We start from the raw sequence: 26,650 nt of genomic DNA on the forward strand, positions 1-26,650 counted from the left end.
AGGGGAGTCCTTTCTTTAAAATGTGGCATAATTTTAATTTTATACTATAGCTATACCATTTTGGTAGCTACATTTTAATGCCCCGATTTCTAAGAAATCAAACATTCACTTAAATTGGCAATCAAGGCAAGACAACTTTCCTAAATCTTAAATTGAAAATTAAATTTTCTGCTTCTTATTTGCTTTAGTTATTACATGTTATTTTGAATAAGTCGATTCATTTTCCTTTTTCCAGGCATTATGAAAATCCTCTGTTTCAGAGTTATCACCATCGTTATAGGTCTTTATTTTACTGGAACGATGACAAACCCATCAAGAAAAAGCAGTATTTTATTCAATTCTGAGTGCCAATGGAGTGCGTATCTTCTGACAAATTGTTCTTTCACCGGAAAGCATGACATACCTGTGGACACATCACAGATAGCAGCCACAGTGTCTGTAAGTCTCAGTTTCTTTAGAGTTCTCTTACAGCCTCACACGAAGGAAGAATGGAAAATAAAACATCTGGACCTCAGTAACAATCTCATATCGAAAATAACCTTAAGCCCGCTGGCGTATGTGCGCACTTTGGAAGTACTAAACCTCAGCGACAATGCCATCCACTCCATCTCCTTGGATCTGCCCGGGCCTAAGTCCTCACGGGCAAAACGCCACAAAAGCAGCTTCACAAATGGGCTTCCGTGCCTAAAGGTGCTAATTCTGCAAAGAAATAAACTCACGGACGCTCCCAAGGGTGAGTACAATTTTAAAAGATGTACTATAACAAGAAACTGTGTGAAGAGTTCATGTTTTATGTCCATAAGAATTCCATGTTTGGGCCGGGCACGGTGGCTCACGCCCGTAATCCTAGCACTCTGGGAGGCCGAGGCGGGTGGATCGCTCGAGGTCAGGAGTTCAAGACCAGCCTGAGCAAGAGCGAGACTCTGTCTCTACTAAAAATATAAAGAAATTAACCTCCTTCCTTATCCTCCTTCATTTCCCTCAACCATCCTACTCCTAAGAATAACTACTGTTCATAGTTTATTTCGTCTCCTTCCAGGCCTGTTTTCTGCTCACTCAAAATATATGTACATGTTTGTGTATGGCTCTTTTTTTGAATAACACTGGAATTATACTCCGTACTGTTCTGCAACTTAACTTTTTCCTTCACGTTCCATCAGTTCATATGTTTCTCTACCCCATTCTCTTGAGACTACATATTATTTCATGGCACTAATACAACATACTTTGTTTAACAATTTCTCAGTTGAGAACTATTCATGTTGTCTCCAGTTTTTCACCATGGCAAACAATGCTGCAGTAAATATCACCAGTTTAGATTTTAATTTACTTTTTAATTTTAATAGGACTGTGGAAACTGAAGTCATTGCAGAGTTTGGATCTGTCATTCAATGAGATATTGCAAATTGGGTGGTCTGATTTTCATAAGTGCCTGCAACTGGAGAAGCTCTATTTAAAGAGCAACAAGATATTCAAAATTCATCCAGAAGCCTTCAAGGATCTCAAAAAATTACAGGTTCTAAAATCATTTTTGTAATGTTTTGATAGGCTGACATATGGGCAGATACATTCAGAGAATATTTCCATGGAAGAATTTCTTCATGTCTGGTTGTGCTGGCTATTAATCAAAAAAGATACATCTACTTTAACATCCCCTAAAAGAGCAGAAGTCACTTTTTTGCCTCAAAAATCTTGCCTCAAAAGCCATAGTCATGGACATGAATTTTACTGGGACATAACAGTAGCAAGAATTGGCACATTATTTTTCAAAATCAAGTTAAATCCAACTCCAAGTTTCCACTTACCAGTTGGCAAGAAATTAAACCTTAGTTACTAGTGAGGCTGCCGCCCTAAGCTGCCGGGTCCATCAAAGGCCTCAGGGGTTTTGTGGAAATCTGGAATGCTCGGGGAGGTCTCTGAACCACCCTGGTTGATGCTGAGGTGTCAATAACCCCGGCCTAGATGGGCCTCTGAAGGCCAGTGACCCTGTTGCTTCCTTGACAAAATTGGGCGCAAAATAATAAAAATGATAATGACAATAGTTCATACCTGTATAGCACTTACCACGTACACCACATGTGGTTCTAAACATCAGACCCATGTTGAGGGGGACCTATGTCACATTTGGACACAGCAGGCACGTCGAGGTGAGTCTCCCTGAGGTCCCGGCAGGGCGAGGGTAGGGCACCCCTACAGCCCTGCTCTAGGTCTAGCAGCTCCAGCCCCTTCTCCTCCAAGTCCCTTCCTCCATGCCCTGCCCCTTAGGGAACAGATCCTAGAATCTCCCCGCAGTGGGCCTTAAGCAACACCTGAGTGGCCTCCCGTGTGGCATCCAGAGGCGGTTTGAGAGGGTCTCGTCCTCCGTCTCCATCACCCCTGTCACAGACCCCCATTCTTCCTTTGGTCCAGTATCATTCAACGGCAGCACGATTCAAGGCACAGGTGCAATTTTAAGTGTTCTAGTAACTAAATTTAAAAAGTAAAAATAAGTGATATATATTATTTAACCCAATCTACTCAAATATTATCTTTTATACATGTAATCAATATAAAAATTACTAATGAGATATTTAAAATCCCTTTTCAAACTGAGCCTTCAAAACCTGGAGTGTGTTTTACACTTAGCGCACGTTCCCATTTGGACGACCCACATTGTAATTGCTCGGTAGCCGTGTGTGGCTCGTGGCTGTCACATCAGGCAGCGTCAACACAGACAGCTGAGGTTTCCCCGTGTTCTGTAAAGTACTGTTCAGTGTAGCTGCAAGACAGGTCTCCAGCTGCCCCCGGCCACCCAGAACAGCTCCCGGGGTCCCTCCTTTACCCTTTACAGAGGGGAGTCTAGTGGCCTGGTGAGGCTGTGCTGAGGAGGGTGGACGACAGCCAGCTGCCTGCCCTTAAACCTGGCCTCCGCCACCTTCCAGCCGCCCCATCTCAGGCAAGTTATCAAACCTCTCTCTGCCTTGGTTTTCCCATCTGAAAAATGGAGATAACTCAGTTCCTTTCTCATAGAGTTTTGTGAGAATTAAGTGTTTTAATACACGTGCAGTGCTTAGAACAGTATTTGGAATAACAGCAAGCTCTTTGCAGACTACATATATAAATTTTAAAGTGGCCACAGTACCTGACTCATTTAACATACAAATCTGTTTGTGCCCCTGCTTAGTTAAAACTCTCCTAAGATTTCACCCTGCGCCTGGCCCCCGTCTGCCTCTCCAGCCTCCTTTCCGGCCACTCTCCTTGCCCCCTGCGCTCCTGCCTCTGTTTTTGCCTCAAGCCCTCCCTACTTACTGATCTTGCCTGGAAGAGGCACCTGGTGTTAATCCTATCAGTTTCTGCCTGAATGTCACTTTCTCAAGGAGGCCTTCCCGGATTGAATTAGGCCCTTTTTTATGCACACTTATAGCATGTTATACTTTTTTCCTTGTTACACCTATCCCAACTGAAATTAGTTAGTTTTAGGTATGGCTAGTTGTTAATGTCTAAGTCCCCAGAACGCTTCGAAGCTCTCTGAGGACATACATCACGTCTCTCATGTTTTCTCACAATTTCTGTGGGTCAGGAATCCAGGCCTAGCTTAGCTGGGGCCTCTGCCTCAGGATCTCTCAAGAGTCTACAATCACAGTGTTGGCCAAAGCTGGAGTCTCACCTGAAAGCCCCGCTAGAAAAATATTCACTTCCAAGCTCACATGGTTGCTTGCAGGTTTCGGGTCCCGTGGGCTGACGGAGTGAGGGCTCAGATCCTGTGTTTCTAGAGCCACTGAATCCTTTTTGTTCCCCAGTTTCCCCTTCATTTCTGATCAGACTAGAAAAATCAGGCATCTTGCATGTACTGAACAGCCATGGATACAGAGAAATATACTACTGCCCTTGAGATAATACTTGATGCAAAACATCTCTTTTTCGTACTCCTGGTCAGCCACAATTCTTCTATGCGCCATATTCTCATCATTCTGTGGTTTCTACTGCTTTCAAGATCTCAGTGCTTCTACAAATTCTTGACCTAGTATCCAATTCTAGACCATGATAACATGAGAGCCTAGGTTTTACTGAACAGTACAAATTACAACTCATAGGAAAGAAGAGAGAAAACGATTATCTATTATAGGCACCATAATAGAAGCTTTCACATACAGTTAATGCTTACAGCAACCCTGGGAGGTAGGCTCAGAGAGAGTCATCAATTTGCTAATACTTGCAAAGTTTTTAGGGGCAGAGCAAAGATTTAAACCCAATGATTTTCTGACTCAGAAACCAGTGCTAAAGTCATATTTGTCTCCATAGAGATGTAAACAATATCTTTCTGTAACTGGTTTGTCTCTAAATGTCTTTATTCACAGTCTGTCCTAAATTTGTTTCTGCTCAAGCAGATTGTAGACCTCAGCAACAACGCTCTGACCACTATTCTACCGATGATGATCATTGCCCTAGAACTCCCCCATCTGGAGGTTGACTTGGCTGGTAACCAATGGCAATGTGACAATAGCATGGCAGTCTTCCAGAATGTCATTTCTGAATCCTGGAGGAAAAACTGGAACGTAATTTGCAATAAGTCTATAGGTAAGTGAGTAGTACTTCTCTGAAATGGTTCCATTTGAACTGGAAAATGCACATAAAAAAACGTAGTCCCATTTGAAACAGTGACAGTCCCTCTGAAAGCCAGAGCGCCAATCCCTGCCATCAGTCGGCCTTGGGCTCTGTCACAGAAAAATCACTGGTGCCTAATTGCTTTCCTCAGTTCAGGAACGATTTTCTTCATGTGGTCAAAGAAACCTAGTTCAAATCACACAGAATCAAGTGGATTTGGTCAAAAACAGAAATTTAACTAAAAGAGAACTTTGCCCCGAAGCTCCAAAATGTCACAATTTTTTCCCAATTCTTAACAAATAATTAATGAAAGAACTTTTAAAACTTGAAACATCATTATTTTAAATGCTTGCCAACATTCTGAAAGTGTGATCTCATACCTACACAAAACACACACATACATTTCAAAAGTATGTTTTCCTTTGATTTGCTCCTTGCCTGGGAAGTCTTAATGTTGTCAGCCACACTTGTTTCACCCCTGTATAAAAACCACAGCTGGCACTCTGAGGCGGGAGGGCAGAGTGTCAGGAACCAGTGGAGAAAACTGGGTATTTTTGCTGTTTACCAGCACTGGGGAACGGCGAGGAAGCAATACTGCAGACCTCGTAGGGCCGAGAGCCAGGGGCCTGATGGAATGTTCTGGCAAATGTGGGGTAGGTGAGGCTGTGGAGGAAGGGGAAGCGATGTAGCTGCCCCTCTGGTCTGGCTCCTTCCCCCCACGGGCAGCAGACGGGCAGGAAGCCTAGGAAACATCCAGAATCCCGGGCCTGTGAGCAGCAGACCTGGCCCTGACAGCCACGTGTAAATGTGCACGGAGCCGCACGCACGCCGGTGGCATCAGACAAGCAAGAAGGGATGAATTAATAACCAGATAGATAGAAATGTAAAACTACTTATCATTATGTAAGGTACACGTCAAGGTATAGCTAAACACTGAAGAGGACTCACAGGAGCTTTTAAAATCCCTGACTCCCACCTGTGTCCACTCAGTGCGTGTTTTCCGTCCCCCGCTTGCAGGGAACGACGAGGGAGACCGGGGGGCGCCCCACCTTCCTCCTGCGCGTCTGGGTCGCGGGGGCGGCCCGGCGAGCAGCGGAGCGGCCAGGCCCGGGCCGGGCGGGCACCCGCGCACCCAGACCCCGGGGCAGCCGGGCCCGCGGCCGGGGCGGCTCAGACGCGCGCGGGACGTGCGCGCCGAGGACCGAGATGAGGACGCTGCCAGGAGCCTCACCCTGGCCATCTGCCTGTCGGTGGTCATCACGTTCCCCGTGGCTTTCTGCCTGGGGGCTTTCTCGAGGCCTTATCTGGACAGACTGTGGTCACAGAGTCGCTGCCGCAGACGCCCCGGCTCAGACCGCGCCTATTCCAACGCGGGCTTCTACGAGGACATCGGAGCCGCGGGGGGCGCGCAGCGCCTGAAGACGCCCCCGCGCCAGGCCGCCAGCGCCCCGAACCCCTACGAGAACCCGGACCGGTTCTGGGTGGCAGCGCCACGCCCGCAGGCGGCCGCCGTTCCTGGTAGGACTCCGGGAGGGAGTGGCGCGGAGCCAGGCAGCTGGGGACAGGGCGGGGGCGACACCCGGGGAGGAAGAGCGGGTGACAATGCGCTTCCCGGGGCCCGCTCGCTTGCCCGCCCATATCCCCACGCCGGCGACGGTGGACCAGCTTCAGCAGCGCAGGGCCACATCTACAGGAATGATTTTCTTGGGGAACTGTATTATGACACTGTGGCCCAAGAACAGCCTCTCGGGGAGCCTCCAGTGGGTGTCTCGTCAGTGGCTGGCACATCTCAAAATGTCTCGGGCTCCAGCCCCAGGGACGCCAACTGGGACCCCTCACTCTCAAGGGCAGTGGCAGCTTCTGGCTGGGAAATGCGAACACATCTAAAAGCACAGAGGACTGGAGAGAGCGAGGAGAGAGGTGACGCCGAGCAGTCACCTCGGGAAAGTGTGGGCTGGGCAATGGGGTTTCCCAAGGAAACACCAGCTAGCGCTCCCCATGATTTGCAGGGCGCAGCGCAGCAAAGGCTCGAGGGGGCTGATGCCGAGGAAGAGCTTCCAGCCTCCTGCAGAGCGGTCACCCGCAGCGACCCGGGACACAGGGACCCACCGGCCTTTCCTCCAACCTGGGTCAGCGGTCTGGATGTCACTCCCGCTAACCAAGAGCCAGTGCAGAAATCTGCTCCTTCTGACACTCAGCCCGAGCTGGAGAGCGACGATGAAGGCTCATTGTTCACTCTGAGTTCAGCGAGTTCAGAGGGTGCGAGGAACGGGACTGAAGACCAGGCGCTTGGGGAGGACAGCTGCGAGGCCAGGGAGCCCCTGCAGGACCAGAGCTCAGGGGCAAGCAGGGACAACGTGATGTCACTAGCAAGTCTTGGGGACAATGTCACCTTCCAAAATATTCTAGGGAGATGTGAGAATCAGGAAGATCAGTTTGAAAAAGCTCTCGTTTCTGGTCCAGACTCTGGTTTGTGCAAGACTCATCTGGAAAATGCCTCTAACATCAATAAATTTGAAGATCCATCACCCTCGCCCAGATCACCGGAGAACAGTCCTATACGGGATGAGATTCCGGGCATGTATGTTTATGACTATGACATAGTGCCTCAATCCTGGGAAACAAAATGGCTTTACTCACTTAAAGACTTAGAATTTTCAAATGTGGACATTGTGCCACAGACGCCACTGCGTTCTGCAGAGGTTCCCTCAGATCCAGATAAGGGTGCCCGCTATGAAAGAGACTCAGACATTTGTACACAAAAACCTTTCATGCAGGGAGTAGACACAGCCCACAGAGATATTCCTTTCGAGGTCACTACAGGGGAAACCATAAGACCTTCACAACAAGATCCTGAAGGAGATGACACGAATTCCAACGGGCTGGAAACTGATGCAGATGATGGCTTTGTACGTCCACCTGAGGACTGTGATCCCAGAAGGGTTGTAAGCCAAACACAATTGTTACAATCCTATGGTGACGATCCTGCTCTTCAGAGTGAACGAGGAGGAGGGGGATATTTTGAAGACGGTTCCAGGAACCATGCACCCTTATTACAAGAGCTTCCAAATGAAACCAGTTCACTAAGAGCACAAGAGCACTTCCGTGACGGAGACTGGGGTGAATATTCAGAGAACCTGTTGCCCTTAGAGAAAGATAGTTCTACCTTTCATTCCCAAATGCAGACCCAGAGCAATCTGATGGGGTTGGCTCCCTCTGTGAAGAACAGCTAAACCATGACAAGAACGTCCAACCTGATCATCAAAGGAATTCAAGTGACACTTTTAGTACATATTGAAGCGCTTACATGGAAATGCTTAACAGATTTTGATGAATCCAGTACTAACACTAGCACAACTTTTTGGAAGGTGATCATGAAACTGCAAAACTGAAAGAATTTAGAGCAACTAAATACTTTTAATAAGTTATGTTGAAAGAGAAGAAGGATGGTTTTCTAGAATGAAATGTAAATTAAAAACCAATTTTCAAGAAAAGAATTGATGTTTTCTGTAAAAGATATCAAAATTGCTTTAGATACATTTTTCTGTTGCCTCAGCATCAATTCATTACTGCTTCTCACATTCCCTGAATGCCGTCCACACACCCCTCAGCAACTGAGAAATGAGCTTCTGGTGCTGGAAGATGAGAAATAACGTTGAGCATTATGCAGAGAATAACAAATCCTTACCCCCACCTATTCTTTTTTTCAGATTTGTCATTCTGTCTGTTCTTATCGCTAATGTAGGTAACGGAACTGACGGCAGGGAAGTATGATTCCAATTTGGAGCAGTTTCCAGTTGAATAATGAAATCAGACCTGGAAGAGCCCACCGTTCAGACTCACCTATTCTGTAGATGAGGAAATGGAAGCACAGATTAGTAAATTTATGTGGCTAAGGTCACCCCGCTAGTTCTCGTTCCCATGCAGAATTCTCTGTCTTCCCATCAGTGAGGACAACGTTTATCCTTCCATCTTTCACTCCGGCTGTCTGCCTTGTGCGGGCTTGCTCACTAGTTAGGGAAGCCCAGCCACGCAGCAGAGCTAGAAAACATCCTTTCCAGAATGTCACGGCGTCTTGCAGACACTCTTTTCCAAGAGAAGCAGCTGCCCGTGGCAGCAAATGCCATATCTGACATCCTAACAGCTCCCCGCACCGTGACAGTGGAGGGGACTTTGCAGCTGGGTTTAGCCTCGTGCTTTTTCCCCAGTCCGAGCTGCGTCTTCCTCCGTCCGCAGCCTGAGAGCCGGCCTCAAACACCAGGGCTCCCATTCCCTCTTCCCTCCAGCCCTCCCTCGGGTGCACATGCTTCCACACCACGCCTTTCCCACACGGCTTTTTCCCCCGGGTTCACCTGGGCACGCCTTGTGCCAGGCAGCAGGGCACCCCTGCATTCACGAGAGCAATAACAACAAAAATGGCCCTCAGTTTCCTTTCTTTAAAAAAAGCAGCTGGAGAGTGCTTGCTCTGAAACTGTTCCTGCTAAAGACAGCCTCAACCCGGCACGCTCTGTCGAAAGTCTCCCACCACGGAAGGAGACCACCACCCAGAACTGCTGGCTGAAACTGTGAGGTTCATTAGGGCTGCCAGGTTTAGCCAATAAAAACACAGGATGCCCAGTTGAGTTTGCATTTCAGGTAAACAACAAATACTTTCTTAAGTATGTAAGTATGTCCCATGCAATATTTGAGACCTCTTTATATTAAAGCATTTTTCATTGTTTATCTGAAATTCAGCTTCCATTGGGTGAGCTGTATTTTCTCCAGCAATTCTATTTTAATATTCAAATAAAATGAACTGAAAAAAATCTTTCATGCAATGCACAGAGAGGTTCTGCAGCTCCAGCAAGGCGGGGGAGAAAGCGAATATTTCTGAGCTACATTTGCTGCGGCAGAGAAGTGATTAGACAGTATGTTCTGCATGAGGCATTAAGCACATACCACCCGTGCCTACAAAAGTGCTTCTGTCAAAACCTAGGCAATGATTTCCAAAACAGTAAAAATGGAAATTCACTCACACCCAAATGGGGGGTGGGGTGGGGACCCAGAACATCAAGTCCTGCGGGTAGTTGCCAAGGAAAAACAAAATAAAACAGGACAAAACAAAATACTGCAAAAGTGTTTCCTTGCACAGAAGCAAAGAGTTACTTGTAGGGAGAGCAGATTATGTACAAGCTTGGAGAGTTTCAAAGGAGAGCCTTCCATTGTGCCCATTCCGCCAGCAGCAGCCAGGCCACTCACACACACACCTCTCCACCTACCCTGGAGTTCAAGGCTTCAAAATGCAGGCGCTTTTACTTTGGCTGACTCAGCAGCCTGGAAGGAATTACTTTCAGTTAATTCCATTTAAAATACCATAAGCACATTGAAAAATACCACAAGCACTACTTTGGCTTGCTAAATTGTATGCACTCGTGCATGGGAATGCTCTTGTATTTACCACTCAATTCAGCCGAACACCTCTAATGTGCAAAATGCTGTGCAAGCCGCAGGATGAGCGTGGGGTGCAGGGAGAAGCGGGTGGTAGGGGTTGGGCCGACACAATCCTGCCCTTGGAGAGGGCAGAGAATCTAGTGGGAAAGGCTCACCAAGACAAACTTCCTACACCAGAAGCACAAACGTGATGTCCAGAGAGACCAACTGCATGTTTTGGAAAAGCAGGGCAGAGGAGAAGGAGCCTAGAGAGGTGGGACGAATGCATGCTACACCTCTGTCCACATTTTAAAATAATTTATGGATTTATGTGGAAGAAACGCCAATGTGTTGTTTAGACCACATCTCTAAATAATAAATGTTAAATTGCATTCAAAAATACCCAAATGTAATGGGCTACGGCTCTATGTGGATCAGTAGAGGAAAAATCAATTTGCAAATTCATGAACCAGATTCTATTTACATTTAGTTATGAAGGCCTAACCACTTAGAACAGTCTAACTCTACAGATGAAAGCATGTGGAAATTTTATCTTTGAGTACGTAATGTTATAAACTGCAACACGTAAGCGAAATTCAACACACCGGAGGGAATGCAAATGCACACTCATGCGTATGTGAATAAGATTACCATTTTTAAGAAACGAAATGTTTTCTTTAAAAAATTGTGAATCCTGACCAAGAAGTGAAGGCATAGATCACCTTTTGTCATTCTCCATTAAAACACAGCTAGCTCGGAACCTCTGCCTCATTGCTTATTTGACAAGAACAAAGGAGAATCCCCAAATCTCAGCAAGTCGTGAAGCAGCAACCCTGAAACTGAAGAACTCTGCGGGCACAAGGAGGCTGCCCTTTTCAAGAAGTTCTATCCTCCCGGAGACTTGCCATCAAATCATTGTTTATTGAAGTATTTCCTTGTGTGTTGTCTTCCCAATAAAGGCAAAAATCTTCCATGTCTTGATCACTACAGCATGCCTGGGCGGGGGACAGGCAGGCACACCAATAGGGGTTCCGCCAACATTTGTGGATTGAACAAATAAATTTTGACTCCAGATAAGCCAAATAGAAACAGCGCTTTTTAACACACTATATTGGAAAGACACCCCTATCACTGATGGGCGTGAGGTCCTAGGCTAGGCGATTTCAGAAACGACAGAAGAGCAATGCATTCCATCTCCTCTACTCATGACTTTAGGCGATTTCTTTGGAAGCATCCCCATGTTCCAAAAGATTGAAAAACTTAGAAGTATGTTTACTATTCCCGAGCTTCAGTCTAACTTTTTTTTTCACTTAAAACATTTTCTTAAAATTTCAAGCGAGAGGGAGCTACCAAGTACTGGCTTTCTGACAATTTTCACCACTGGAAGGAAGACGACTGCTTTGAATCAACTTTTATGTGCTTTGGTGAAAAGAAATGCATCTGTAATTGTATTTTTGAAAGGAGATGGGTAAGGGTTCCTGGGGTTTGCGATTTGGTATGCGCTCCAGCAGAGTGGTGGGAGGAAGAGGAAACTCTTAACTGTCCTTACATTTAAAGTGTGCAAGGTTAAGGATTTATGCGAGGGTTGCACACGCACCCTTGGAAAGGGGGAAGGGAGAGGTGTTTTTCCACTTACTCTTTCCAGCTTTCCTTCTCTGCCCACGTCCTCACCGCAGCACACCTGGCTCTGTCCTGATTTTCCAGCTAGGCTGAATGCTCTGTATCCCTCCTTCCCTCTCCAAAGCCCTAACCCTGTCTGGGCCACTTTGCTTCTCCGAGCTAACTTGCTCCAGGTACAGACAAATCTCCTGGTCCCTTTAGTTCAGTGCAGCAGGGTTTAGAAATTTTCAGGAAGAACTTTATTAGGAACCTAAAGGACAGGCTGGTATTGAGCTGGTATCCACCAGTGTGATCCTACTGGTTGTAGGAGAGACTGGAACACTTCTGTGCAGCTGGCATTCAACGGCTTGCCCTCACCCCCTGAGAGTCCCCCATCAAAGGTGGGGGACAGCAGCAGCAGGGGGGTGGCTCCGGAGCTTGGCACGCATCCATCCAACTTGTCAGTGCCTGGACTTTGCGAAAGTTGAGGAAGACAGGGACCGGCAGGTTTCTACCACCCTGGGGGACACACCAAGGCTGCCCCCACAGAGCGGCCTGACGCAGGTAAACTCCCTTGCCAGTGGAAGCGGAGATGCTTCACTTCTCCTGTTTCTAGCCCAGAACCTGGCACCGACCCTCCTGGCCCCGTGGTTCCCAAACAGACACGAGGATCTGTACCCCTCTGTGAGGAAGGTTTTACCAACCTGCTGAGGTGTGAGAGAGGCAAGAAATAAACTCAGCGTTTTATGAAAGTAACAGCTTCGTTTTATTTTTTTATTTTTAATTGTGAAATACACATAACATAAAAACTTCCATCCTAACCATTTTTAAGTGTGCAGCTCAGTCGTGTTAAGCATATTGACACTGTTGTGCAGTGGATCTCCACCATCTTTCATCCTGCAAACAACAGCTCCCCCTTCTTCCCTTCCCAGCCCCTGGCAACCACCGTGCTACTTCTTGTCTCTGTGAACTTGACCATGCTAGTTGCCACATATAAATGGAATCATGCAGTATTTGTCAATTTGTGACTGCTTATTTCACTTAGTCTAATGTTCTCCAAGTTTATGCATGTTGTGGCATGTGTCAGGACTCCTTTCCTTTTCAAGGCTGAGTAATATTCCACTGTGTGAACAGACCATGTTCTGCTTGTCTGTTCATCGGTCCGTGTACGCTTGGGCTGCTTCCACCTGTCAGCTACCGTGAACGCCGCCGCTAGGAATGCGCGTGTACAAATGGCTGTTCCAGTCCCTGCTTTCCAGTCTTTGGGGTATATACCCAGAAGCAGAATGGCTGAATCATGTGATAATTCTATTTTTAATTTTTTGAGGAACCACCATATTGCTTTCCAGGGCAGCTGTACCATTCTGCATTCTCGCGAACGGCACACAAGAGTGCGGGCGTCGCCATGTCCTCACCAACACTCGTTATTTTCTAGTTTTTAAATGGTAGCCATCCTAACGGATGGGATTATGTAGAGAGTTTTTTGAAAAGATAAAATTATTCCATTGTCCTTATTTCTGGGACTGTGTCTTTTCTTACTTTTTCTTAAAGTTAAAATCTCCTTTCTTTTATCAAACGGTGGCAATTACAGACAGTATTTTTTTAAACATCCTTACATAGTAAAATTAAAAGTTGACATTGTTCCATCAGTCCCTGCAGTTAAAAGGAAATTTCAGGGCATGAAATCCAAGTCCAGAAAGCTATTGAGCAAGAAAGAGCCGTAGTAAATGCACTGATATCTGCCTGGGGCCAGAAAAGAATGTGTTTAAAAAACAAAAAGGGAGAAAATGAATTGATTCTATCGTAGATGCAATAAAGACAGAAAACGGACTGCCAATTCCACCAGCTCTAATCTAGGATGGACCCTGAATAGCTATCAGAGGCTGTGGGGTAGACCCTGCCTCACCCACCCACCCACTCCCAGTAAGGCCGTCCGCGAGCTGAGATCAGACGCCACAGAAACAGAATGATCTGTTCAACTGGCCATATGTTATATTCTTCTTTAGACTTTTTTCCATTTAAATAATATATAGGAAACTGCTTTATGTGACCAGTAACTCCATTGGAATTTGTTTCAAATCACAGGTATTAAAGGGAAATTACTAACAGGTGCTTTTAGAAATTCTATGCCACACTGACCTCATACAGAGCAAAAAGTCTAGAAAAACAATCTAATGCACACTGATAAGCTTTTGAAGATTTCAGATGGTATTTTAGATGTTTTCCTACTGTAGGCCGAAAACCATTCAGGCTTCTATATCTTGTTCACAATTCTTAGCACCAAAAAATATATATATATATATATATTGATTTCATATGGCAGAATTTACAAGAGATAAATTTCCTAGCACTGCTCAGAATATCCAACCTAGGGGAAATTAATGAGAGGAAGCCTCGTATTAATGGCTGGTTTTTGACCCAATAAGCACATGAAGTGATGAATTGGCGTGCCACTTTAAATGTTATCTTAAAGGCTACAAATGTATTTTAATGATTTTGGAACTCATTCTTTTGAATGACTCCCCGAGCACTATATAGCCATACATTCAGAATGGGTCTGATTTCTGAAAATAACTAAAAGTGACTCAGAGCCACATCTGGTGAAGATGATTGGAATCATGCAGGGAAATGCTAGTTTCCTCCAAAAAAAACCGAGATAGGACTACAAAATAATATAACTCATTTGTAAAAAACCTTTCTGAAGGCAATTCCAAAAGAGGAATTCTGAAAATACTTTGAGCAATGGAAGCATTATCTGAAAAAGCGTCTAGGTGCCCAACCTGACTCCACTGGAGGAAAATCTGCAAGTTTGAACTCTGGTATGAACAGGAGGGGGAAAAACCACAAGGATACCTCGTAACTCACTCTCTTGGAATGCCAAACACAAGCTGGCAGCCCAGAGGCCCTATCTGGCCCATGCTTTGTTTTTCTTAAGCTCGCAGAGCATTTCTTTTTTAATTTGGAATTTGTTAATTGTGAGATTTAAATTTTAATCTCAATTTCTGACTAGTCGTGAAAAATCAGCACTGTGATGCTAATGTCAAGCCTGCGCTGCAGCCCCACGGCCTGGGGCGGATCCCAGCGCTGCTGCTTTCTACTAGTGTGACCTCCGTCAACTTACTTAACCCCGCTGTGCCTAGGACTGGGGGTAACTCGAGTTATTTTCCCCATCTGAAAAAGATCACCACCCACGCAGGGTTACTGTGAGCTTCAGATGAGATCATCCGTTTTCCGAACAGTAGGAAGCCCACAGTCAGGGTGCACTGTCATCCGGACACCGGACTTTCTCTCCTGCAGGAGCTGGGCAGCGGAGGCCCTGCTGATACGGGGCAACAGGACTCCGGTGCGCCCAGGCTCCCATTCGGTTGCTTCACCCATTTACCTCGTCTGCCAGGCCCCCGTGCGTATCTGCCGTTTGCAACACCTGCCTTGGAGTCACGGATCTGGCCGAAGGGCCACATTGAAAGAGAAGGAAAGAATCGCCTTCCAGTCGCAAAGTTAGTGGACAGCCGCGCCCAAGCCTGCTGTCTGCCCGTCCTGGGCCACTCCCAGTGCCCTCGCGTCTGTAATCTCGGCCCACGGCGGGGTCCCTCCTGCCACCCCAGTGAGTCATAGCAGGGCCGCAAAACCGCTCACAAGGCACACAGACTTGCAGAGCAAATGCCATTTCTTTCTTTCGTCTCTAGCGGATGTTCTTCCCGGCACCATCTCCCCCCCCCCCCCCCCCCGCCCCTGGCCCCAACCCCGGATGGCAGGAAGGACTTAAGACTTGCCAATGAAAAATAAGGATTTATGTCTCTTCCAATGGAAATTGCCTCCTTTCTATTTAAAATCGTAACCTGTCGAAAATTAACTGAACTTTCTATCAGGACTGGTGTGTGCAGTCTCACCAGAGTGATTCATCTCTCTGACTTTGTCTACTGTTTGATCTTTTGCCCTGGTGGCATCTGAGTATGTAAGGGCCACACTCTGCCTTTGAGGCTTTGAGAGGTGGAGGTCCTCAGATTTGGCTTTGCAGGAGGTGTCTCTGCACTGCCCAGTGGCCACTCACTTTGTTGTCATTCTCTGGCTGAAATCGGCTGTCACCTACCCTGGCTTCGTCCAGGTAACCTCCTGCCCGCCCCAGGCTCCTGCAGCACTGTGACCCTGAGGTCTGACTGTCACTTTCCCCCACTCCCATCCCTAACACCCTGCCCTGAGGCCACCAGGGCCCCGTCACTATAATCCTCTCTGACGAGGTCCCCAGGCAAACCTCTGACTAAGCTCCACGTCTGCCTGAGCCTGGGCCCCCTAGAAAAAGGGTCCACAGTGAAGCCTGAAAGCCACGTGGGACAACCCGGGGAAGCCAGCGTGAGAGGAGAAGGTGACCACAGCAGGGCGAGGGACGCACGGACAGGGAGACGCACAGAACTCTTGGCTGATGCACAGAACTCCGCGCAGCACTGAGGCAAGCCAGATCCCTGTTAAGGTGTGCTGTACCTGAACTTGAACACAGTGGGCTCTGGCTTCAGCTGCAATAGCTCCCACGGGGCCATGGAGCAGGCAGTTGGGGCCAAGGTCAATGGCATCACCTGAGGCCAGTTGTACACTCAGGTCATGCCCCTCCAGGCTGAGCTGGCCACGTAGCCACAGTTATGGCCCCCAAGCTGCCTACAGGGAGAAAAGAAGGCAGAGATGGAAAGGGTACCCCGTGGCAGGCAGCAGCCCCATAGTGAACCCAAGAGCACGTGGCCAAAGGAATCTGGGGAGGCCCATAAATGAGGTCCAGTCCACCCCCTTCTGCGTCACTGGGATCGTCTAGGGCTGAGCCACAGCACAGTGGAGCAGAGAGCAGCTTGGGACAGCTAACTGCCAGCCCTCCCTCTCCCGGCCACGCTGCACCGCTGGGTCTCCAAACCGTGGGGTCTCCTGGCTGCGGGGCCCCCGGCTGGTGGGTGGGGAGCATCAGAGGTGGTCACGCTCCCAGAGCCCTAACGATGCCATCTGTGTTTCCTGGTCTCCTCTGCCCCAGTGGCTGCCTCTGTACTGGGAAAAGACGTGTCACTCCTCCCCTCCTGCCTCCTCTCTTATCACCTCCCCCACGGCCAGAGGGGGCCGGTTCCAACCTCTCCATTCCGTTATTTCACATCCTTCTCTCGCCAACAGCGAGCTTGTCGCCCAGGCATCGTGGACAGAAAGGGGATCTTCCCTGTTCCATGGAAGAAACTCTCTGCACGGAGTCCTCCGAGACTGGTTCTGGACCTTGCTGGGAGAGGCGATGGCCAAAGGGCAGGCTGGCTGTGACAGACGCAGACTCCTGCACTCAGTGCTCCCTGGCCATGATGCAAACCATCCTCACCCTGCCCCGGTCTTTCTTGTGAACCTGGTGAGTTCCTGCAAATGGGTGCAAAGTCTGTGGCTTCCCAGGTTTCTATATTATTATGCGAGCTCACACTCTGCCTTTCGCAGTTCATTAAACATTTTAGTTGAATTCTTTTTACCAACTCACATGGCATCTAGCAGCCTCTGCCCTGGGCAAGCACGTGCTCAAGGCACAGCCCTCCCTGGGGGTGCCTGTCTTTGCTTAGATGTCAAGGGAGTTGCCTGCCCTGCAGCCTCGGCTCTCTGACAGGTCCAGAGTAGTGGTGAAGTAGGCTGCACTCCCTGCACCCACTCAACTGAAGACTTGAATAGGACAAAAAAGGGAAGAGGGCACTCCTCTTACCTGGCTGCTTGAGCCGGAACGTGTCTTTTTCAGCCACCACACTCAGACTGAGACATCCGCTCTTTTTGGGTCTTGGTCTGCTGGCTTCTAGACTGGAACTGTACCGTTGGCTCTCCTGGTTCTCAGGCCCTCAGACTCAGACTGGAACTACGTATCATCTCTCCTGGGTCTCCAGCTTGCTGACTGCAGATTTTACAACTGCTCGGCCTCTGTGATTGCATGAGCTAATTCCCTAATAAATCCACCCCTCATATATATATAAAACAGATATAAACAAATACACACACACATGCACCACTATGGTTCTGTAACTCTGGGAAATCGTAATAAATCGGAAAATCGTAATCCACCGTCTTGCCCCCGCAGCACCCTCTGAATGCCTAAGCTTGACTTAACAGGGCACAACGGTTCACAGATCTCCACGAGTCTGAGCTTTAGAGTGGGGACCCCAACTCTTAGCCCCTAACACCGTGCCTGGCACACAGTATTCTGCGATCGTGTGCTTGGCAAACGCTAAGCCCCTCCAGGACCCACCTTCTGCTTTCCTGCCTGCTGGTGCTCGGCTGTTGGGATTTCGGTGCTGGCTCCCAGACGGCCTTGGCCAGACTGCACTGGGGGCTGCGTTGTGCCTTTGCCCTGCTCCTTTGAGCCATGTTCCCTTTCCCGTCTCCCCAGAGCAGCAGTGGGGATCGCAGGGCAGGGTCTGGCAGAGCCAAGGGCAACTTGCACGACGTCAGGGCCACACTCAGCTGTCCTCACTTGCCCTTCAGCATGTGACGTGGCCTGTGCCTTTCTGCACCAAATACAGAGCAGAGCAGCTCAAGCACGAGGCAGGGTGGGCTGGGATTTAGAGTTAGAACACGCAGGTTCTAGTTAGACCCCTTTCGATTACTAAGTGTGAATTTGAATAAGTCACTGAAATTCTGTGATCTATTTTCATTTGTTAAATGAAAATAAAACCTACCTCATGGAGTGGGTGTGTGACTCAAATGAAGGACTGTATATAAAAAGAATTTTGTAAACTGGAATATAACTGTAAGCCTCTCAGAATAGATCTACCTTTGGTTCAAAGTAAAAAGGAAGTTATCCAAAACTGGAGAGGAAATAATTGCATTGATATAATTTGAATTTTATCTATCTATATAAATACATAGGTATATCTCAAACTGTTTCTCAAGGAAGAGATGGTTAGAGAGTAATTACAGTCTGGTGACCACAGGTGCACAGTGAACAAAGGTGACCAGACAAGTGACTATGAAATATTCACACTGAAATCTATATGGTCAATCTCTAGTTATCAAATTATAGTTCTTCTCCACAGCGTTACCAAGGAGCAAGAAGCATCCCAAAATACGCAACTACTATCCTCTGAAGTAACAGACTGCATATAATGGAACCATTAGCCAGGAAACGTGTTACCACAGACCTTGCAAAGCATGTTAAAGGATATTGTGCTTATTTACTTAATCTGCAGAATATGTTTATCATAGAAAGTTGAGTTTGCTGAAACCATAACGAATTTGCCAGCCCTGGGTTAATTAACTATATACTTGATATACACGGTATTTGATATTTTGCAAGTCAGAAAGCATCCAGGACGTACATATTAGAATGGCTAAGTTTTTAAGACTGAAATTTAAAACACTGACGATACTAAATGTTGATGAGGATGTGGGGAGCCCCTAGAACTCTCACACCTTGCTGGCAGGATGCCAACAGCACAGTGGCTTTGGAAAGCAGTTTGGCAATTTCTCACAAAGTTAAACAAACACTTTATGGCCCAGAAATCCCACTCAATCCCAAAATACCCAAGAGAAATAAAAACATATGTCCACAAAAAGATCTATATGTGAACGTTTATAGCAGCTTTATTCACAATTGCCCCAAACTGGAAACAACCCAAATGTCCATCAACATTCTGTGGCCCACCCACACAATGGAACCCTGTTCAGTGATAAGAAGGAATGAACCAATGTGCATGGCTAAGTCTCAAAAGCACTGTAAGTGAAAGAAGCCAAAAACAAAAGCCCACATACTGTAGGATTTCATCTATATGACGTTCTGGAAAAGGAAAGAGGAAAGGAAAGGAGAGGAGAGGAAAGAAGAGGACAGGAGAGGAGAGGAGAGGAAAGGAGAGAAGAAAGGAAAGGGGAAAAAAAATAGGAAAACAAATCAGTGCATGCCGGGTCCTGGGGGTGGGGACAGGGGATTTCCTGCCAAGGGGCACCAGGAGACCTTGGAGGAGCCAAGTAGCACACAGAGCTCACATACCTCAACCTTCTTAGCTCCTAGCAGACTTTTGTTTGTATCTTATGGCCTCCCCAGCAAATTGCTAGGGTATAGATAGATCTGAGTTTTAATCTCAGCTTCCCAACTTTCTAGCTTTGTGGCTTTAGACAAGTTACTTAACTCTCTGCACTTCAGTTTCCTCCACCTACTTCACATGAGTGTTGAAAGGTCTCAAGAGATCAGTGTGAAGCACACTGGCTGGCTGCCTTTTCTTCTAAAAGGAGCTAAATGATGGCGTTCTTGACTACATCCCTAAAACCCATCACAGCTTGCTGACACCCAGGCTCTGGAGCACCAACTTGTCAAACAAGATCCACAGAGTTTGCACATGGCACCGGAGGATAGCCCTACACCGATTCCTGATCTATCCCTGTAATACCCTACTCTCTGAAACAAACTCTCGGCTCTAACCCAGCCCGCGTCCTTCTGGTCTAACGTTTATAAGCAGCTGATGTCATTCACCCCCCTGGGCATTAAGACCGCGCATTCAGAGGTCCTTCCTAAGTCTTCAATCTGTTGATTTTCTAATACTCCAGTCCCCTCTGTGCACTCTTATAAACTTTAATTCTTGTTAACAATTGTATATAGGAATTCTGCCTAAAGCACAGTTAAAGTTTGCTGATACAGACGATATACTGAGAATCTGAAAATCAGCCTGGAGGTAGGAGAAACAGGATTTGAAGGATGTATGAGCACTCTTGAGACATGCAAAACAGGTCTGCCAAAAGGCATCTCTTATTTCATTCAAGGATTTTGGGAGTGTCTGTGATAGGATTACAAGCCTTGCCCGAGCCCTACTCTCAAAATGGAATGTAGGCGCCACCACAGGTAACCAAGCAAAGACGAATAGTGAGTAGAGACAAAGATGACGCAGTGGCTTTCAATACACTATCGAGAGTTGACCTAAAACTTCAGTGACTCTTAGTTCACTGGTAAGGAGACAGCTGCGGCTCTCTTTATCATCACATTTATCCGAAGATCTCTAGAGAACACTGGTTTGTCATTTTAGATATTCAAATTTAGGCAATTCTAAGATGTCTCTACTGGAAAGTATCAGAGGAAAAAAAGAAACAAAAATCCCTCCTCAGCTTACTTTCTCATAACCAGGATTCTTCACCATCCATATTCTGCAGAGAGTGATTGCAAAGGAACTTCTTTCAAAGGACCAAATACATTTCCTCTGGAGAAGAGATTTTACATTTTAAATGATGTTTTAAAAAATTTCCACTTAATTACCATAGTCAATTTTTGTTCTTCAGTTTCCATTATTCTCAGCATAGCCTACTCACTCACCATGATTTCTAAGCGAGTACTTCTATACAGGGGATGATTTTATTTTTTTTTTTGTTAAGGCAATTGGAGATACATGCAAGAAACAAATTCAGGCAGGGGAAAAACTAAACATTTTTCTGCTGAATGTGCCAAAAGTGGTGAACGTGCCGTATTTTGGATTATCTTCCGCCTTACAAGCTTAGAAAGGCAGGGAGGGCCAGAAAGCTTGATGTGTTATTTCCTCACATGATCGTTTTTCCCCCCCTTTCTAGCTGTAACAAAGTTCCAAAGGCAATTCTTTTCTAAAGGAATCTCGAACGCTTTTTTCTAATCTTCTGAATAGATGTTACGCTACACACAAGGATCTGGAGATATGAGTCATTTCTGTATGATACAACACACGCAACAGCAGCCATGGAAAAACCATGTCCTGCCTTCACCTAGATTCAAACAAACCAAGAAAACTGCTGTCCAGGAGGAGGCAATTTCCCTCCTCACTTCTGCAGCCCTGGGGTGGACCTGATGGCCCTCCATTTTTTTCCTGTGGATAATATTTTTCATTTTTTCTCCATTCCATTATTTCAAAGGGCTTAAAGCTGTCCTTTAGAGAGACCTTCCTGTAACTTTCTTCCTTCCTAGGTATGACTGCAGTGCACACCAACTGGGTTCGTCTTGAGCAGGCATCAGTGATTTCTTTCCTCCCCGGTCAACCTCGTTCCAATTCCATTGCTGGAGAACTTTCACTTCATTTCCTGTTACTGCACATGTGCTGCCAGTACCGGCCAGCAGAATGCACTCTTCCATCACTGGATAACGCGCTTCTTGATTTTCTACTGCCTGCTAAGGTTTGCTGTGTCCTGCTCCTTTTCGTCAATTTGAGAATAAAGCTTTGTCCTTTGCCTCCGCCTACTGTCCCCTCTCTTTCTGGGTGTCTAGAAGAATAGAGATTTTCTTGGTTTGATCCTCAGTTTTTGGCCCAAATCACAGTTAAAAGAACCATCTACATCACCAATTTAAATAGTGTGCACCTGGGTTCTGAACTCTGTTTCTTAGGAATCTTGTTTTCTACTTCCTCTCTTGCTTTCAAGCTTCTAAAAATCATAAAGTCAGCATCAGCTCTTCCTGGATTTTCTAATCTTCACATGAGGCTTCTTAGATCCTGACACTTCTTTGCCCAGAGAGGGAACTCTGTTACTTGCTTCCTGCCACACGTGTTTTCTGGCCATCCATGAAGTGCCAGAGGTCCTGCTCTCAGGAGACTCACACTCTAGCACAAGGCAGCTTTAGAGAGCTGCAGCCAGGGCTGATACCTGCTTACAAACTAGTGGGTGGTAAAAATGGTCATTTCTGCCTGGTTCTTGGTGCACGGTAAGCACTCAATTATTAGCTCAATGTTTAGAAATACACAATACCAGAGTAGTAAATTTTTAAAAATCATTATTTGGCTGAGGAATGTTTGTACCATCTTTAATCAAAACATTCATAATACTATATCTGGAAGTGTTCTAGATTAAAAGAGACTAAAGTGCGACAATTAAATGAAATGCATATCCCTGGATTAAAAATAGCTATCAAGACTATTACCGGTACAAATGGCTCCCCATTTGTACCCCATTTAACCTGGGCTGTATATTAGATAATATAAGAGTGTTGTATCACTGTTAAACTTGAATGTGCTCCCTGTACTGTGGTTATAGGAGAATGTCCATATTCTCAAATATCAGGTATGAATTCATATCATAATGTAATTTCCTCTCAAATCATTTAGCAAAAAAGAGTATCTAGAGAGCAAGAAGTACACACACACACACACACACACACACAGAGTAGGGCAGATGTGGTAGAATATTAGCAACTGGAAAATCTAAGTGACAGGTATAAGGGTGTTCATTATATTATTCTTGCATTTTTTTTCCTGTAGCCTTGAAAATTTTCAATAGAAAAAGTTGGGGAAAAAACAAAACAAACAAACAGACAAAAAGTACTTTAAATGTTTTTGAAGAGAAAGCCAGACAAGAGAAGAAAGAATCTACAAATCAGTTCTGAAACCAAACACAAATACTTTTTATTTATGAGATTATCATTTTACATCAATTCCATTAAAACCTAAAACCAGTTTGCTGTACTCAAGGTAGGTGGCATGACATTACTTTAGTTAAGCTGGGAGTCACAGGACTTGCACACTTCCATGAATGTAATGCAAATACTGACGACACGAAGCATTCACAGTTATAGGTTAGCTGCTGTTCACTTAACAGTAACCCCCGATAGAAATTATTTTATGAAAAAAAGCAACCCACATTTTGGTCTCATTTACAGACACCCAACATTTTAGTTGGTCAATGAATTTTATACATTTATTATACAACATTTGAAAGAATAAAGGATAAGGCTTACAGAGGTATTTTAGCAGTTGTAAGAACAAAAACCAAGGGCACAAACTAACTTTTAAAGCTTTCTGTATAAACTTCAAAAGCACTGTTCAAATAGAGACTGAGAGGCAAAAGAAATCTGTTGTTAAATCAGAATCTAGAGGTTTGTCTAGTCAGATTTATAAAAACGTAATTCAGAGTTCATGCTTCAGAAAAGGTGCACGTAGTATTACAGTGGACATTTGTGGCAAACCAAATAATGAAATTTCTGACCTACCGCAGCAGTAAACATCTAAAAGTTGTATTCCTTTATGACAGAGTATTGCAATGCAGAGTTCAAAACACAACGGAGAGAAAAAGTGTAGACTTCGGTACTAAAGAAAAACCAGAAGAAGGCACCCTAATTTGCTTAACATTAGCCAGGAGATAAGGTGTCGATGATGGTTTTGTGTAACTGAGGGAAATTCATAAGAAAATGTATCTTATTATTCTGTCCAACCCTTTTTTCTCCCCTTAAAAACAACTACATAAAATCAAGAAAACCAAGGGCAAGCAATCTGCCATCAGTAGTCACAGAGAGAGGTTCATTTTTCAAGGCAGTTGAAGGATTATTTGGAGTTTTCTAAATATGCAAGATTATCCCTTTGGAATACTTACTTTCATATCACACACCATGAAATAGCTTTTACTTGAGTTTTTATCCTGTCATCAGAATGTTCACTATGGATGAAATGTAACATCTCCCCCTTGTATCATATGAGGATTAACTTTGCTTAGTGTTGAAAAAATTTTCCAGATTCTAACATAACATTTAAAATAATTTTATCTATGATTTATATTTGCTTTAAACAAAACTATAGTTGATCAAATTTAAAACCATTGCCTTTAAAGTATGATGTTTTAACTTTATGGGGGTACTTTTAAAAACGAATCATTCTCCGCAGATCCAAACCTGCCTGTGGCCGGCACCGCTGCAACCCACATGTGCCCGCCGCACCAGCCTCGCCAGCTGCTGCTTGCCATCAACGCCTTCTGTGCTTCTCAGATACTAATTTATGCAAACTGGCATTACTTCGTAAGGTTAAAAGTCAGTCTACAAACAAGGAATGGTTAAGTATGCGTAATCACTACAGAGTTTTTAAAACTTCCGGTTTATTTCACAGCAAACCAAATCTTTCTATTTGGTAGGAAAGAAAAGTAGTTGCATTCTACCGTATCATGATTTTGTATATGCACACACACTGTATATACATACAAAATTTCTGTCTTTGGTGGTTCAGTTAGGGAAAAATAATAAGAAAATCTGAATGCTGTCTGCAAAGAAACCGTAACAGTGGTCAAGAGTAGCATTGTCTGTGTGCTTTACTCATTTAATGCCATTTAAAGGTTCACATGTCATCTAAAAGATTTCTTGGCCAGATTTCCAAAAAATCCAAACTTCTTCCAATCATCACATGCTCAGTCAAGGCTCTTGCTGACAACTACAGCACCCGCTCGTTCAAATGCACCATTAGCTTTTTACTTGGTCAAATCATTAGACTGTTTGTTTTCACAGAACTTTAGGGACTGAATTAGTATCATTCAATAGCACCAGGTAGTTGGGGTGAAAACATGTTATCTCTACATCTCCTCAAGAAGGGAAAGGCCAAAAAAGAAAAAAGACATAAAATACAAACCGAAAAACACCCTCCTGCTTACTCGTTTCCTCATCCACATAAACAATGGCTATCCCCCTTCTGTACAAACGACTCGGGTAAAGACAAGTGGCCCCTCCAAGACAGTTCCTAGCAAGAACTGGGTCACCTCTATGCTGGTGGTTACGCGCCCACTGCCTGCAATGGACATGCTGCCAGGAAAAGCCCAGCGTGACAGAAACGAACAAGGAAAACAAAACAGAACAAAACAGAACACCTCTCACTTGTAGTATGGTTCTTTTTTCAGAAAACTAGAAATCAGACACCAGAAAAGCTGAACTAAAAATTCAAGCCGCAACTAACAGTGCTCTGCATTTATCAACTGCCAGCAAACCATGAGGTTTCCACAAGGTTTCCAGAACGGTTCTACGCAGAGCGGCACAGAGAGAGCCAGCGGACCGACGCTGGCTGGAAGAACGCAAAAGGGAAAAAAGAAAAAGAGAAACCAGTAAAGAATGTTTACAGGAATTTAAACCCCATTTTAAAAAAAAGGTGCAATTCGAATTTGTTCATTTGTACCTATATTTAAGCTACTATAGTTTTAACAGTAAAAAACAAAAAAACATACCTTGCATGGTAGAAATGATTTGTGGCATGTTATATGTCTGTATGTTCAAATAATTATAACTTTCGTCATTTTAAAATGCTAATATTGTTGAGCAAACCGAATTACATTTGGCATTTGCCTCTGAAAAGTTAAGACTCCCACCTCCTTCCAAAAGTTGGCCTCTCAGACAGTAAGGTTAATGCTGGCAATGTTTACTCAGGTAACGGTTGTTGTGTCTTGGTTGCTGAAATGCTACAGTTGAGACCGAATAGAGGACAATTGGTTCCTTTGAAAAAAGGGACTAGAAATATGCCACAAAATTATTTTTACAATACATTTTTGAAGAAATAATCTCTAGGTGAAGCTTTTTCTTTTTATACACATATACAAAATTTAAACAGCAATGTACACGTAATCACAGTGAGGACGTTGGCAAATTCACCAATCTGTAGTGTAAATACGAGCTGCAAAGCAGCCTTCCAAGAGAACAGTGCTACACAGCAAGCAGAGCTGGCCCATTCAATAGCAAACACCACACGTCCCTGCGACAGGGAGACAGTGCAAGAAAAGCAGCATGCGCTTGGGTACAAACAGCAATTTATGGCTAATGGGTGACATAACTGTGGTAACAGTGACTCTCTCGCTGCTGTGCACACAGTCCTAGGACATCTGTTTGTCTTTATACCACTCCACAAACTCGTCCAACAAAACCGGCCCTGGAGAGAGGAGAGAGAAAACAGCGTGGCTCGGAGGCTTTTCCGGAAGGGGACGCGGACAAACGCGCGCGATGGGGCAAGAGTGGCGCCAGTACTTACACGCTCCGTCTTCGTCGTAGTTGCTGAGGTCAAGATTAATTGTCCTGCTAAACTCTAGGACATTGCACCACTGGTCTTTATTAATAACTTTGTATTTTGATTGCTGATGGAGGGAAAAGTAATATGAATTACTGACACTTAAAATGAACAAATGCGATGGCTTCAATTGCTGTATGAAAATCAACTAAATACAGTTCACGTAAGGTTAACTCTTTCCATTTGAGCTGTGTTAAGCACCAGTCTAGGAGGATGGTGAGGGAGAGCAAGAGTAGAATTTAAGATGACAATTTTCATTACAACTCAACACAAAATGGCAAGCACATCAAAGAAACATGATTTTATATCCCCAGAAGTGAAGCTTCTAG

At 45.2% G+C, this 26,650-nt stretch overlaps 2 protein-coding genes across 4 annotated transcripts in view; one reads left to right on the forward strand and one right to left on the reverse strand.

Moving 5' to 3' along the window:
* The first annotated feature begins 240 nt into the window (after nucleotides 1-240).
* On the forward strand, nucleotides 241-25,375 carry LRRC66 (leucine rich repeat containing 66). The gene is made up of 12 exons (XM_069456996.1): nucleotides 241-733; nucleotides 1,347-1,516; nucleotides 4,368-4,557; nucleotides 5,602-7,704; nucleotides 14,603-14,795; nucleotides 14,890-15,089; nucleotides 15,573-15,697; nucleotides 16,604-16,957; nucleotides 19,854-19,957; nucleotides 20,213-20,271; nucleotides 24,174-24,304; nucleotides 25,253-25,375. Exons 1-12 carry the CDS (start codon nucleotides 241-243, stop codon nucleotides 25,373-25,375), a joined length of 4,245 nt encoding a protein of 1,414 aa, XP_069313097.1.
* Nucleotides 22,898-26,650, reverse strand: part of DCUN1D4 (defective in cullin neddylation 1 domain containing 4) — a 69,756-nt gene continuing 66,003 nt past the window's right edge. For all 3 annotated transcript variants that reach the window (XM_069458402.1, XM_069458401.1, XM_069458403.1), the window contains 2 exons: nucleotides 26,286-26,388; nucleotides 22,898-26,186 (listed from right to left, as the gene is read on the reverse strand). In XM_069458402.1, the coding sequence (XP_069314503.1) occupies nucleotides 26,131-26,186; nucleotides 26,286-26,388 (159 nt within the window). In that variant the 3' untranslated portion in view covers nucleotides 22,898-26,130. The remainder of the gene's footprint in view (nucleotides 26,187-26,285; nucleotides 26,389-26,650) is intronic.

The sequence above is a fragment of the Eulemur rufifrons genome, chromosome 24 (genome assembly GCF_041146395.1).
Source record: "Eulemur rufifrons isolate Redbay chromosome 24, OSU_ERuf_1, whole genome shotgun sequence".
Taxonomy (NCBI): domain Eukaryota; kingdom Metazoa; phylum Chordata; class Mammalia; order Primates; family Lemuridae; genus Eulemur; species Eulemur rufifrons.

Excerpts from the sequence above, each read along its gene's own strand:
- LRRC66 (XM_069456996.1), top strand. The coding sequence starts at position 241 with ATGAAAATCCTCTGTTTCAGAGTTATCACCATCGTTATAGGTCTTTAT. Across the intron at positions 1,517-4,367 it reads AGGATCTCAAAAAATTACAG|ATTGTAGACCTCAGCAACAA; the intron begins GTTCTAAAATCA and ends CTGCTCAAGCAG. Across the intron at positions 14,796-14,889 it reads ACCACCCACGCAGGGTTACT|GAGCTGGGCAGCGGAGGCCC; the intron begins GTGAGCTTCAGA and ends TCTCTCCTGCAG.